The sequence below is a fragment of the Acipenser ruthenus genome, unplaced genomic scaffold, assembly GCF_902713425.1.
Source record: "Acipenser ruthenus unplaced genomic scaffold, fAciRut3.2 maternal haplotype, whole genome shotgun sequence".
NCBI classification, from domain to species: Eukaryota; Metazoa; Chordata; class Actinopteri; order Acipenseriformes; family Acipenseridae; genus Acipenser; species Acipenser ruthenus.
The window spans coordinates 1-13,059 of NW_026708875.1; the positions used below are offsets into that span (position 1 = coordinate 1).

A 13,059-nucleotide genomic window follows, 5' to 3' on the forward strand; every position below is an offset into this window, starting at 1 on the left:
TCTCTCTCTCTCTCTCTCTCTCTCTCTCTCTCTCTCATGTTTTTCTCTGTTTGTAGAGACTCTGATTTCCATGGGGATGGTGCAGCAACTCGTGTCTCTCCTCAGAACGGATCACAGCCCCTTCCATGAGCACGTGCTCGGCGCCCTCTGCAGGTGAGGAGGAGGAACTGCAACTCGAGAAACAAGCCAGGCGACTTAAATCTTGCTTGGAAAAAAAAATGACGCTTTTGGCAGTTTTTTTGCATTCTTATTAAAACCCCCCAGCCAATCGGAGTCCTCGATCTCTCTTGCAGTCTGGTTAGCGGGGACCCCCGGGGCGTGGCGGGAGTGCAGGGACCCCCATCTGAGGCTGGAGGGGCTTCTGAAGGACCGAGCGACAGAACTGAGGGAGAGGGAGGAGTGTCAGGTATACTGTGTGTGTCTCTGTGTGTCCCAGCATGCCTCGCCATGGCCGCGGGTGCAGAGGCATGCTGGGAGCTGTAGTCCTATAGCCAGGGCTGGAGCGATTCACTGTGTCTCGATGAATCGCGATGCTTTCTTTACATGATGTGTCGTAATAGAGGTCTGTATCGCTTGTGATACGAGACCGCAGCATAAAGAACTACAGCTCCCAGCATGCCTCGCCACGGCCGCGGGTGCAGAGGCATGCTGGGAGCTGTAGTCCTATAGCCAGGGCTGTCCCGATTCACAATACAATAACTACGGCAGCGCAGCTCGAACTGAAGAGCAGCTCCTGAACTCACAGTCAAAGCAACACAAAACTATATATAAAAAATATAACTGAAATAAAATCTCTCTGCTCTCCTCTCTTCTCTCCTTCATCACAGGAGGAGCTGGAGTTCTGTGATCGATTGCTTCGGACTTGCTTCGGATCTCAGTCTGAGGACAGCGGAATGGATCGCTGATTCACCGAGAAGCTCATTGGCTCCTGAGTGTTCCGTGCTCTCTGATTCGTTCACAGATGCGTTTTTGTGTTTTGTTTTGTTTTTTTCCCCCAGTATGTTTTTCTTTTTTTCAAATAAAAACTTTAATAAGTTTTTGAAAACTTAAAGAGAGAAAGTCAAGTCAGCAGAGAAACGTTTTAATGCCTTCGTCATCCAGAACTTCACTGGATCAGAAACTCCAAACCAGAAGAGACTGAGAGAGAAAGTCAAGTTAGCAGAGAAACGTTTTAATGCCTTCGTCATCCAGAACTTCACTGGATCAGAAACTCCAACCAGAAGAGACCGAGAGAGAAAGTCAAGTTAGCAGAGAAACGTTTTAATGCCTTCGTCATCCAGAACTTCACTGGATCAGAAACTCCAAACCAGAAGAGACCGAGAGAGAAAGTCAAGTTAGCAGAGAAACGTTTTAATGCCTTCGTCATCCAGAACTTCACTGGATCAGAAACTCCAAACCAGAAGAGACTGAGAGAGAAAGTCAAGTTAGCAGAGAAACGTTTTAATGCCTTCGTCATCCAGAACTTCACTGGATCAGAAACTCCAAACCAGAAGAGACTGAGAGAGAAAGTCAAGTTAGCAGAGAAACGTTTAATGCCTTCATCATCCAGAACTTCACTGGATCAGAAACTCCAAACCAGAAGAGACCGAGAGAGAAAGTCAAGTTAGCAGAGAAACGTTTTAATGCCTTCGTCATCCAGAACTTCACTGGATCAGAAACTCCAACCAGAAGAGACTGAGAGAGAAAGTCAAGTTAGCAGAGAAACGTTTTAATGCCTTCATCATCCAGAACTTCACTGGATCAGAAACTCCAAACCAGAAGAGACTGAGAGAGAAAGTCAAGTTAGCAGAGAAACGTTTTAATGCCTTCGGAATTTATAATAAATCTTAGTGAAAATTTTACAAAATTGAATAAATATAATGTAAATATAATTATTTGTCTACTTTTTTGTATATTCTTAAAAAAAAAAAAATGTTTACCTCTTATTAGCTTTATTAACAGGATCACTGACCCCTCCCTTTAAAGGAGCGCTGACCATCTTTAAAATCCATTCTCTCACCTCTTATTAGCTTTATTAACAGGATCACTGACCCCTCCCTTTAAAGGAGCGCTGACCATCTTTAAAATCCATTCTCTTACCTATTATTAGCTTTATTAACAGGATCACTGACCCCTCCCTTTAAAGGAGCGCTGACCATCTTTAAAATCCATTCTCTCACCTCTTATTAGCTTTATTAACAGGATCACTGGCCCCTCCCTTTAAAGGAGCGCTGACCATCTTTAAAATCCATTCTCTCACCTCTTATTAGCTTTATTAACAGGATCACCGACCCCTCCCTTTAAAGGAGCGCTGACCATCTTTAAAATCCATTCTCTCACCTCTTATTAGCTTTATTAACAGGATCACCGGCCCCTCCCTTTAAAGGAGCGCTGACCATCTTTAAAATCCATTCTCTCACCTCTTATTAGCTTTATTAACAGGATCGCCGGCCCCTCCCTTTAAAGGAGCGCTGACCATCTTTAAAATCCATTCTCTCACCTCTTATTAGCTTTATTAACAGGATCACTGACCCCTCCCTTTAAAGGAGCGCTGACCGTCTTTAAAATCCATTCTCTCACCTCTTATTAGCTTTATTAACAGGATCGTTGACCCTTTAAAGGAGCGCTGACCATCTTTAAATCCATTCTCTCATCTCTTATTAGCTTTATTAACAGGATCACTGACCCCTCCCTTTAAAGGAGCGCTGACCATCTTTAAAATCCATTCTCTCACCTCTTATTAGCTTTATTAACAGGATCACCGGCCCCTCCCTTTAAAGGAGCGCTGACCATCTTTAAAATCCATTCTCTCACCTCTTATTAGCTTTATTAACAGGATCGCTGACCCCTTTAAAGGAGTGCTGACCGTGTTATAAAACGCAGCGTCTAATTATAATGCTTCACTTGCCTTTAGGAGAATTCTTTACATTATTCACATACTCAGAAAACAAAAATGACCCTCCAGTGCTTTGAAATCCGGAGAGGGGGGAAAATATTTATTTAGGGGAGTCCTTTTTGCTTCAAGCGATTTGGAACAGAAATCCCTCGGGAGTTCAGACTGCAAAACCGGTGCTTCAAAACGCCAAGGCTCCGCCCTGTCTCGATAAACCTTTTTTTTTTTCTAAGTAAAAAACATATTTGTAAACTTATTTTCAGCTTGTAAACGCCCGCACTGGCTCAGAGAAACGGGCCTGTAGTTCTTGTACTGGGAAATCAACTGGGATGAAAACCAGTCGACACGGGACGTCCCGCGAGTCCAGGTTTGGCTTGGCAGCAGCATCTTCTGTATGTTTAAATTCTGCGTTTTTAATATTCGAGAAGTAGACGTTTTTAAGAAGCAGAAACACACGGAGGCGCTTGAATACGTTTTCAGAGGAGCGCATTATTATTATTATTATTATTATTATTATTATTATTATTTATTTCTTAGCAGACGTCCTTATCCAGGGCGACTTACAATTGTTACAACATTATTTTTACATACAATGCCCCATTTATACAGTTGGGTTTTTACTGGAGCAATCTAGGTAAAGTACCTTGCTCAAGGGTACAACAGCAGTGTCCCCCACCTGGGATTGAACCCACGACCCTCCGGGCAAGAGTCCAGAGCCCTGACCACTACTCCACACTGCTCCCCCAACTAATATTATTATTTGTTTATTTAGCAGTCGCCTTTATCCAAGGCGACTTACAGAGACTAGGGTGTGTGAACTATGCATCAGCTGCAGAGTCACTTACAACTACGTCTCACCCGAAAGACGGAGCACAAGGAGGTGAAGTGACTTGCTCAGGGTCACACAGTGAGTCAGTGGCTGAGGTGGGATTTGAACCCGGGGACCTCCTGGTTACAAGCCCTTTACTTTAACCACTGGACCACACAGCCTCCTTAATGCGCTATCGCGCGAGGAGGTGGTTTAGAAATGACGATAAGTTCGGGACTGGGGGAACTGGGAGACTAGGGGGAATGGGGAGGGACTGGTGTGGTCGATTCCTTTAAGCTGAACACTTTTTTTTAAGCCGACAGGTATGGATTAAAACTAAAAGTCTCCTCTTTTTTTAAAATTGATTTTATAAACCTCATTACAAACCCAAACCACGAGAGAGAGACGCCCCTCCCACGCGGTCCACCGCCGTCCCCACAGCTCCACTCCAAATACCCGCCGCGGATTTGGACTGGCCCGCCTTCCCAGACCCACCGAGAGAACGGGGACATTTCCCCGGGGTCCAACGCCCCGAAGCGGGGCACAACGCCTGGAAGGGTCCCTGACGAAGGGGGAACATTATTTTTTTTAAAAATATATATATAAATTATTTTAAAACAACTTGCCCTGCACAAGACCCTTTGCCCCATTTGCGTTCCCAGCACCACGTTAAAAGGAGGAGGCTGTGTGGTCCAGTGGTTAAAGAAAAGGGCTTGTAACCAGGAGGGTCCCGGGTTCAAATCCCACCTCAGCCACTGACTCACTGTGTGATCCTGAGCAAGTCACTTCACCTCCTTGTGCTCCGTCTTTCGGGTGAGACGTAGTTGTAAGTGACTCTGCAGCTGATGCATAGTTCACACACCCTAGCCTCTGTAAGTCGCCTTGGATAAAGGCTTCTGCTAAATAAATTAATAATAATAATAATAATAATAATAGTAGTAGTAATAAAATGTAAGGTGTAAGGATTGTGTATCGAGGCGCTGTCAAACACTTCCATAAGAACATAAGAAAGTTTACAAACGAGAGGAGGCCCCTTTCAGCCCATCTTGCTCGTTTGGTTGTTAGTAGCTTATTGATCCCAGAATCTCATCAAGCAGCTTCTTGAAGGATCCCAGGGTGTCAGACCTTCAACAACATTACTTTCGCGTTTCATATTTTACTACACCAAAAAAGCTGAAAAGAACAGATAGCAATTTTACGTATTTTTTTTAAAGACTTTTAAAAACTTTTAAAGAATCCTAAAGTTGCACAATATATACACCAGTATGAATTATTCTATTATTAAGATCTATAATTTGCTCAAAACAACGTGGTGAAGCAGTTTGTTAGAAAAATGGTATCGTGTGAAATAAAGTCTTCAGCTGGCGGTAAAACACAATTAGAGAAATACAATTATTATTATTATTATTATTATTATTATTATTATTATTATTATTTATTTCTTAGCAGACGCCCTTATCCAGGGCGCCTTATAAAAATACATTTTAAGGATCACAGCACAAGTAATAATATAATTAAGAGCAAGACCAAATACAATGACTTGGGTTCAACCAATACTGGCTATTAGTTAGGAGCAGAGATGAGTGGTTTATGTTTGGCACGGGATAAATATAATAGTGTATAGATACACCATTAAAATGGAGTTTTTGCTAAAAACGTTTCTTATTTGATGTTAAGTAAGCTGCTGATTAATGACACATGAGAACATGAGAAAGTTTCCAAACGAGAGGAGGCCCCATTCAGCCCGTCTTGCTCGTTTGGTTGTTAGTAGCTTATTGATCCCAGAATCTCATCAAGCAGCTTCTTGAAGGATCCCAGGGTGTCAGCTTCAACAACATTACTGGGGAGTTGGTTCCAGACCCTCACAATTATCTGTGAAAAAAAAGTGCCTCCTATTTTCTGTTCTGAATGCCCCTTTATCTAATCTCCATTTGTGACCCCTGGTCCTTGTTTTTCAGGTTGATAAAGTCCCCTGGGTCGACATTGTCTATACCTTTTAGGATTTTGAATGTTTGAATCAGATCGCCGCGTAGTCTTCTTTGTTCAAGACTGAATAGATTCAATTCTTTTAGCCTGTCTGCATATGACATGACTTTTAAACCCGGGATAATTCTGGTTGCTCTTCTCTGCACTCTTTCTAGAAAGAGCAGCGATATCCTTTTTGTAACGAGGTGACCAGAACTGAACACGCGGAGTTTGTACAAAAATAAATTAAAAATGTTTTAATACTGAAAATAACTTGAACATAACTTCTTTGAGAAAACTATCCTGCTGCAGATTTTAATGGAGACATTGAAATTTCTAGGAGTCGTCGACAGTTTCCTTCAAACCCGTTATCAGAATACTGTATCGGTTGAAATGATCTTCCTCAGACACTGTTAGGATTGCAAGTATCGTTGCTTGGTTTAGACTCTAGTTTACTACAAACCCGGGTGAATGTAGGACCGGGGAGGGGACGGGACGGGACGGGACGGGACATACCAATCCTTCCCCGGGGCCCATGACGGCTCTCGGCGGCCCTGCCCCATCCCATTACCCGAGTCTCTGAAGACATCTCTGCCTTCCAGCCAGGCTGAAAGCATTTCACAGACCGACAGCTCTGAGAAATGACCGCAGGATCCAGCACGCGATTAAAGGGCAGTGGTTCTGGACAGACCAGTTTTGCACAGACCAAAAAAAAAAATACCAGTTTGATAATTCTCTCCACCTGCACGAGTTTTACCAACTTTTAACGGTGTTTAAAACCCATTCTCTCACCTCTGATTAGCTTTATTAACAGGAGCGCTGACCATCTTTAAAATCCATTCTCTCACCTCTTATTAGCTTTATTAACAGGATCACTGGCCCCTCCCTTTAAAGGAGCGCTGACCATCTTTAAAATCCATTCTCTCACCTCTTATTAGCTTTATTAACAGGATCACTGACCCCTCCCTTTAAAGGAGCGCTGACCATCTTTAAAATCCATTCTCTCACCTCTTATTAGCTTTATTAACAGGATCACTGTCCCCTCCCTTTAAAGGAGCGCTGACCATCTTTAAAATCCATTCTCTCACCTCTTATTAGCTTTATTAACAGGATCACTGGCCCCTCCCTTTAAAGGAGCGCTGACCATCTTTAAAATCCATTCTCTCACCTCTTATTAGCTTTATTAACAGGATCACTGACCCCTCCCTTTAAAGGAGCGCTGACCATCTTTAAAATCCATTCTCTCACCTCTTATTAGCTTTATTAACAGGATCACTGTCCCCTCCCTTTAAAGGAGCGCTGACCATCTTTAAAATCCATTCTCTCACCTCTTATTAGCTTTATTAACAGGATCACTGGCTCCGTACGCTGGCTCCCAGCTCTCTCTCTCTCTCTCTCTCTCCCCTCTCCCCTCTCTCCCCTCTCCTCTCTCTCCTCTCTCCTCTCCTCTCTCTCCCCTCTCTCCTCTCTCCTCTCTCTCTCTCTCTCTCTCTCTCTCTCTCTCTCTCTCTCTCTCTCTCTCTCCAAAACGATAAAGACCATTTCAGAAGTTCACCTCACATATTTTGCACATGCAGGTGAGGTGCATTCTGGGATGCTGGCCGATTAATCTTATAGAGAGAGTTACTGGGTGTGTTTGAAAAAATGATATTCACTTGAAGGACCGGAGCTCTCAAGATTTCATTATGAGTTCGGTCAAATCCTATAGTCAAGTTTCACTCCCCTTCACCCTGCACGCTGACGTCATCCAATCAATCAATCAATATTAATTTCATATTTAACAAAGCGAGATAGTGAGGAGGGAAGCAGCATACACACAGGGCATAGCACACGAAATACGAAATTAAAAACGACGCCCACGCATTAAATACAGACACTTTACATTAGATACAGGGCTAGGATGTGAATTCTGAACACTGTGGGGGAGCGTGCGTCACACAGAATCGTACAGATGAAATTAAAAGAGCGATTTAACACCGGCTGATAACAGATACGAGGCTTAGAGAGGAGAGAAAGACAGATCTGTGATCAAGCTGTGGCGGGCCGTCTTGAGAAGTCTTTGAAGACAGCTCCCGCCCTTACTCGCTATTCCGCACCTCCATATATTTATAAATATAGTTTGGAAGGTATGAACTATTTTGAATTTCTATCTGTTATAGATTGGTGCATTGCTATAATTTATAGGGTGTTTTAGCTGCGGAGGGCGAGGTATTGGATGCGGTTTATGTGTGCAAAGCCTTGAGGGCAAACACGTGAAACTCAGGGGGGCTGTCTGAATCGTGTTTGGTGTTGCTGTATAATATATAAAACTATGGCTATTGAAACTCAGGGGGGCTGTCTGAATCGTGTTTGGTGTTGCTGTATAATATATAAAACTATGGATATTGAAACTCAGGGGGGCTGTCTGAATCGTGTTTGGTGTTGCTGTATAATATATAAAACTATGGCTATTGAAACTCAGGGGGGCTGTCTGAATCGTGTTTGGTGTTGCTGTATAATATATAAAACTATGGCTATTGAAACTCAGGGGGACTGTCTGAATCGTGTTTGGTGTTGCTGTATAATATATAAAACTATGGCTATTGAAACTCAGGGGGGCTGTCTGAATCGTGTTTGGTGTTGCTGTATAATATATAAAACTATGGCTATTGAAACTCAGGGGGGCTGTCTGAATCGTGTTTGGTGTTGCTGTATAATATATAAAACTATGGCTATTGAAACTCAGGGGGGCTGTCTGAATCGTGTTTGGTGTTGCTGTATAATATATAAAACTATGGCTATTGAAACTCAGGGGGGCTGTCTGAATCGTGTTTGGTGTTGCTGTATAATATATAAAACTATGGCTGTTGAAGTCTATGGATTTTTCCCCCAGTTGTTTTAGCGTGAAGGTATTTACCCTTTCAGATGATCGTTTTGAACTCAGTCTTAGTCAAAGAACACACCTACATATTTTAAGACGGTGGATGCTGGCAAGTAAACTAATAGAAGCGAAAGACAAGACTCCTGTTAATTTGAATAGCTTGCAAATCTGCCAACTCTCAATTGTTTGCATGCAAGCTCCTGTATTTTGTGGAAAACTCCCTTATGATGTTTCTGGTGTAAGAGACACGCCCGTGTAGTTTTGGGGACTAAAGGGAGTCCTTAGGTCCCGAGAGAAGCATTCGAATCGTCCCTTGTTATAAACCGCAAGAAACGCGGTAAAACACACTGAAAAAACTGACGTTTTTAAAAATGCGTGGAAGACCAGACTTACTGGGGCATTGATTCGCTTCTCTTTTTATTAATTATTTATTTTAATTCACGTTTACTCGGTGAAACAGAGTTTGTCGTTTTTATCTGACAAAAAAAAACAACCAAAACATGAAATGTGAGATCGATTCCCATACGGAAGAGCCCTAGGGAGGCAAAAAAATGGAATATAGTCTTTAAAACTCGAAATGTCGAGTTTTTTAAAGGCTAAATTTTGTTTTTCAAAGGCGAATTTTCGAGTTTTAAAGACTAAATTCGTATTTTGATTTCTTGCCTTTAAAAAACACGACATTTTTCAAGCAGCTGGGTCCTGGCATATTATTATTATTATTATTATTATTATTATTATTATTATTATTTATTTCTTAGCAGACGCCCTTATCCAGGGCGACTTACAATCGTAAGCAAATACATTTCAAGTGTTACAATACAAGTAATACAATAAGAGCAAGAAATACAATCACTTTTGTTCAAGTGTGACAAACCACAATTCAATAATACAGCAGATAATAGTGATAGTGACATCAGGATATGATTAAATAGTGATAGTTACATCAGGATGTGATTAAATACAAAGTACTACAGGTTAAACACTTGGCAGATTACAGTATTCTGAAGTACAGGATTCAATGCAGTAAAATAGGGGGCAGATAAGAGCAAAATGAAGCACATTTAAATGAAGGGTGATAGTGTCCCAGGATACAAACAGAGGAGTTCTACAGGTGCTGTTTGAAGAGGTGAGTCTTAAGGAGGCGCCGGAAGGTGGTCAGGGACTGGGCAGTCCTGACATCTGTAGGAAGGTCATTCCTGAAAGAGTTTGTCGTTTTTCGTTCACATCTAGTGAATTTTATCCAAATACAAGCGATGCGTTTCTTTTGACGCTCAAATATAAGCGATGCGTTTCTTCTGATGCTCAAATAAATACATAAATTGCTATAAACAAGTATTTTTTTTTCAAATAGACATTTATCAGCCGTATAAAAATGATCAATGACGCAAGACGCTCTTTCATGATGAAACAGCCTTAATTAAAAAAAAGTTCCGAAAGAGAAGCGTAGATTAATTATCGATCCGTCTCATTCAATGATATATGTGAGGGGGAAAAATGCGTTTTCTTTCTTAAAACCCGTCGGAAGTTCATTTGACAATGCTGTTTGAAAAACCAAACGTAGCCTTTTAAAAGAACTCATTTCAGGTTTTGTTTTTATTTGGCAGATAAATATTTAAACATCAGTTTGATACAGAAGTATCTTCTGTGATTATTATATGCTTATATCTGTTATAAAGCCGCGATAACACAATTACCAATACAGGACAAAACAGGCAGTCTGCGCCTGGGTCGTGCATACCGCGGGTCAAATAAAAACGCATTTCAAAGCGTATTAAATCTAAAATTTGAGAATATAGCAACATATGACTGATCCCAATGCTTCCCTATGCTTTACCAGACCTCTCTGTGCTTTACAATGCTTCCCTATGCTTTACCAGACCTCTCTGTGCTTTACAATGCTTCCCTATGCTTTACCAGACCTCTCTGTGCTTTACAATGCTCCCCTATGCTTTACCACACCTCTCTGTGCTTTACAATGCTTCCCTATGCTTTACCAGACCTCTCTGCGCTTTACAATGCTTCCCTGTGCTTTACCAGACCTCTCTGTGCTTTACAATGCTTCCCTATGCTTTACCAGACCTCTCTGCGCTTTACAATGCTTCCCTGTGCTTTACCAGACCTCTCTGTGCTTTACAATGCTTCCCTAGGCTTTACCAGACCTCTCTGTGCTTTACAATGCTTCCCTATGCTTTACCAGACCTCTCTGTGCTTTACAATGCTTCCCTATGCTTTACCAGACCTCTCTGTGCTTTACAATGCTTCCCTAGGCTTTACCAGACCTCTCTGTGCTTTACAATGCTTCCCTGTGCTTTACCAGACCTCTCTGTGCTTTACAATGCTTCCCTATGCTTTACCAGACCTTTCTGTGCTTTACAATGCTTCCCTGTGCTTTACCAGACCTCTCTGTGCTTTACAATGCTTCCCTATGCTTTACCAGACCTCTCTGTGCTTTACAATGCTTCCCTGTGCTTTACCAGACCTCTCTGTGCTTTACAACGCTTCCCTATGCTTTACCAGACCTCTCTGTGCTTTACAATGCTTCCCTATGCTTTACCAGACCTCTCTGTGCTTTACAATGCTTCCCTATGCTTTACCAGACCTCTCTGTGCTTTACAATGCTTCCCTATGCTTTCCCACACCTCTCTGTGCTTTACAATGCTTCCCTATGCTTTACCAGACCTCTCTGTGCTTTACAATGCTTCCCTATGCTTTACCAGACCTCTCTGTGCTTTACAATGCTTCCCTATGCTTTACCAGACCTCTCTGTGCTTTACAATGCTTCCCTATGCTTTACCAGACCTCTCTGTGCTTTACAATGCTTCCCTATGCTTTACCAGACCTCTCTGTGCTTTACAATGCTTCCCTATGCTTTACCAGACCTCTCTGTGCTTTACAATGCTTCCCTATGCTTTACCAGGCTTTCCTACGCTGTGCTGTCACCGTGGGACACTACTATAAGGCTGGTAAAGCCCGAAATACACCCATTTCAGAGTAATTAGCTTTTCATAAATCAAAGTGCAGCGTTGGCCTCAGGACAGATGATCCCAGTTGTGTTTTCACAGCTAATTGCTTCTGGTTAAGAAGCTATTTCGAGCCCTATGTACAAGCCGTAATTAAAGCAATTAAAACTGGTTCTAAAACCCGTTAGTCTTTTTTTTTAATGACACACTCTAGTTTAGCGCAGCGTCACGGACTGAGTAATGACTGAAGAACGCATCACACAAATTTGACCACTTTGGCATTTTGTTGCGAATCACGCCCCATGTGTCGGGCAGCGTGGGGGTGGCATGCCCAGGGGGTTAAGGGTCAGGGCTGGCAGGCGACAGAGGTACGGGCGCTATGCCTCAGTGCGGGAGGCCCCGGGTTCACGTCCCACCTCCGTCTGTGAGATACCCCCCGCCTGCTGGAAGTCAGAGTGTTCCTTGCTTCATTGAAGCTGTCTGCCAAACACTGTGTGATTTCCCTGTGTTTCAATGTCAGCCAGGTTCATGAAATCTTAAAATCAAGCTAGGGGGGCACGTCAGCCCCCAGCTTGATTTTGACCTTCCTAGAGATGTCAGGACTGCCCAGTCCCTGACCACCTTCCGGAGCCTCCTCAAGACTCACCTCTTCAGAAAGCACCTGTAGAAACTCCTGTTTTTTCTAGTCCTTAGTCATTGATTTACCAGAAATCTCTCTGCTTTACAATGCTTCCCTGTGCTTTACCAGACCTCTCTGTGCTTTACAATGCTTCCCTATGCTTTACCAGACCTCTTTGTGCTTTACAATGCTTCCCTATGCTTTACCAGGCTTTCCTACGCTGTGCTGTCACTGTGGGACACTACTATAAGGCTGGTAAAGCATAGGGAAGCATTGTAAAGCACAGAGAGGTCTGGTGAAGCATAGGGAAGCATTGTAAAGCACAGAGACGTCTGGTAAAGCATAGGGAAGCATTGTAAAGCACAGAGAGGTGTGGTAAAGCATAGGGAAGCATTGCAAAGCACAGAGAGGTCTGGTAAAGCATAGGGAAGCATTGTAAAGCACAGAGAGGTGTGGTAAAGCATAGGGAAGCATTGCAAAGCACAGAGAGGTCTGGTAAAGCATAGGGAAGCATTGTAAAGCACAGAGAGGTCTGGTAAAGCACAGGGAAGCATTGTAAAGCACAGAGAGGTCTGGTAAAGCATAGAGAAGCATTGTAAAGCACAGAGAGGTGTGGTAAAGCATAGGGAAGCATTGTAAAGCACAGAGAGGTCTGGTAAAGCATAGGGAAGCATTGTAAAGCACAGAGAGGTCTGGTAAAGCATAGGGAAGCATTGTAAAGCACAGAGAGGTCTGGTGAAGCATAGGGAAGCATTGTAAAGCACAGAGAGGTGTGGTAAAGCATAGGGAAGCATTGTAAAGCACAGAGAGGTCTGGTAAAGCATAGGGAAGCATCGTAAAGCACAGAGAGGTCTGGTAAAGCATAGGGAAGCATTGTAAAGCACAGAGAGGTCTGGTAAAGCACAGGGAAGCATTGTAAAGCACAGAGAGGTCTGGTAAAGCATAGGGAAGCATTGTAAAGCACAGAGAGGTCTG

At 42.8% G+C, this 13,059-nt stretch overlaps 1 protein-coding gene across 1 annotated transcript; it reads left to right on the top strand.

The window, feature by feature from the left end:
• Positions 1–56: 56 nt before the first annotated feature.
• On the top strand, positions 57–1,871 carry hspbp1 (HSPA (heat shock 70kDa) binding protein, cytoplasmic cochaperone 1; the record flags this gene model as incomplete). The annotated part of the gene is given in 3 exon segments (XM_059021932.1): positions 57–153; positions 294–406; positions 828–1,871. Coding segments are annotated over 3 exon segments (230 nt in total), but the record flags the coding sequence as incomplete, so codon positions are not given.
• Between the last annotated feature and the right edge of the window lie 11,188 nt (positions 1,872–13,059).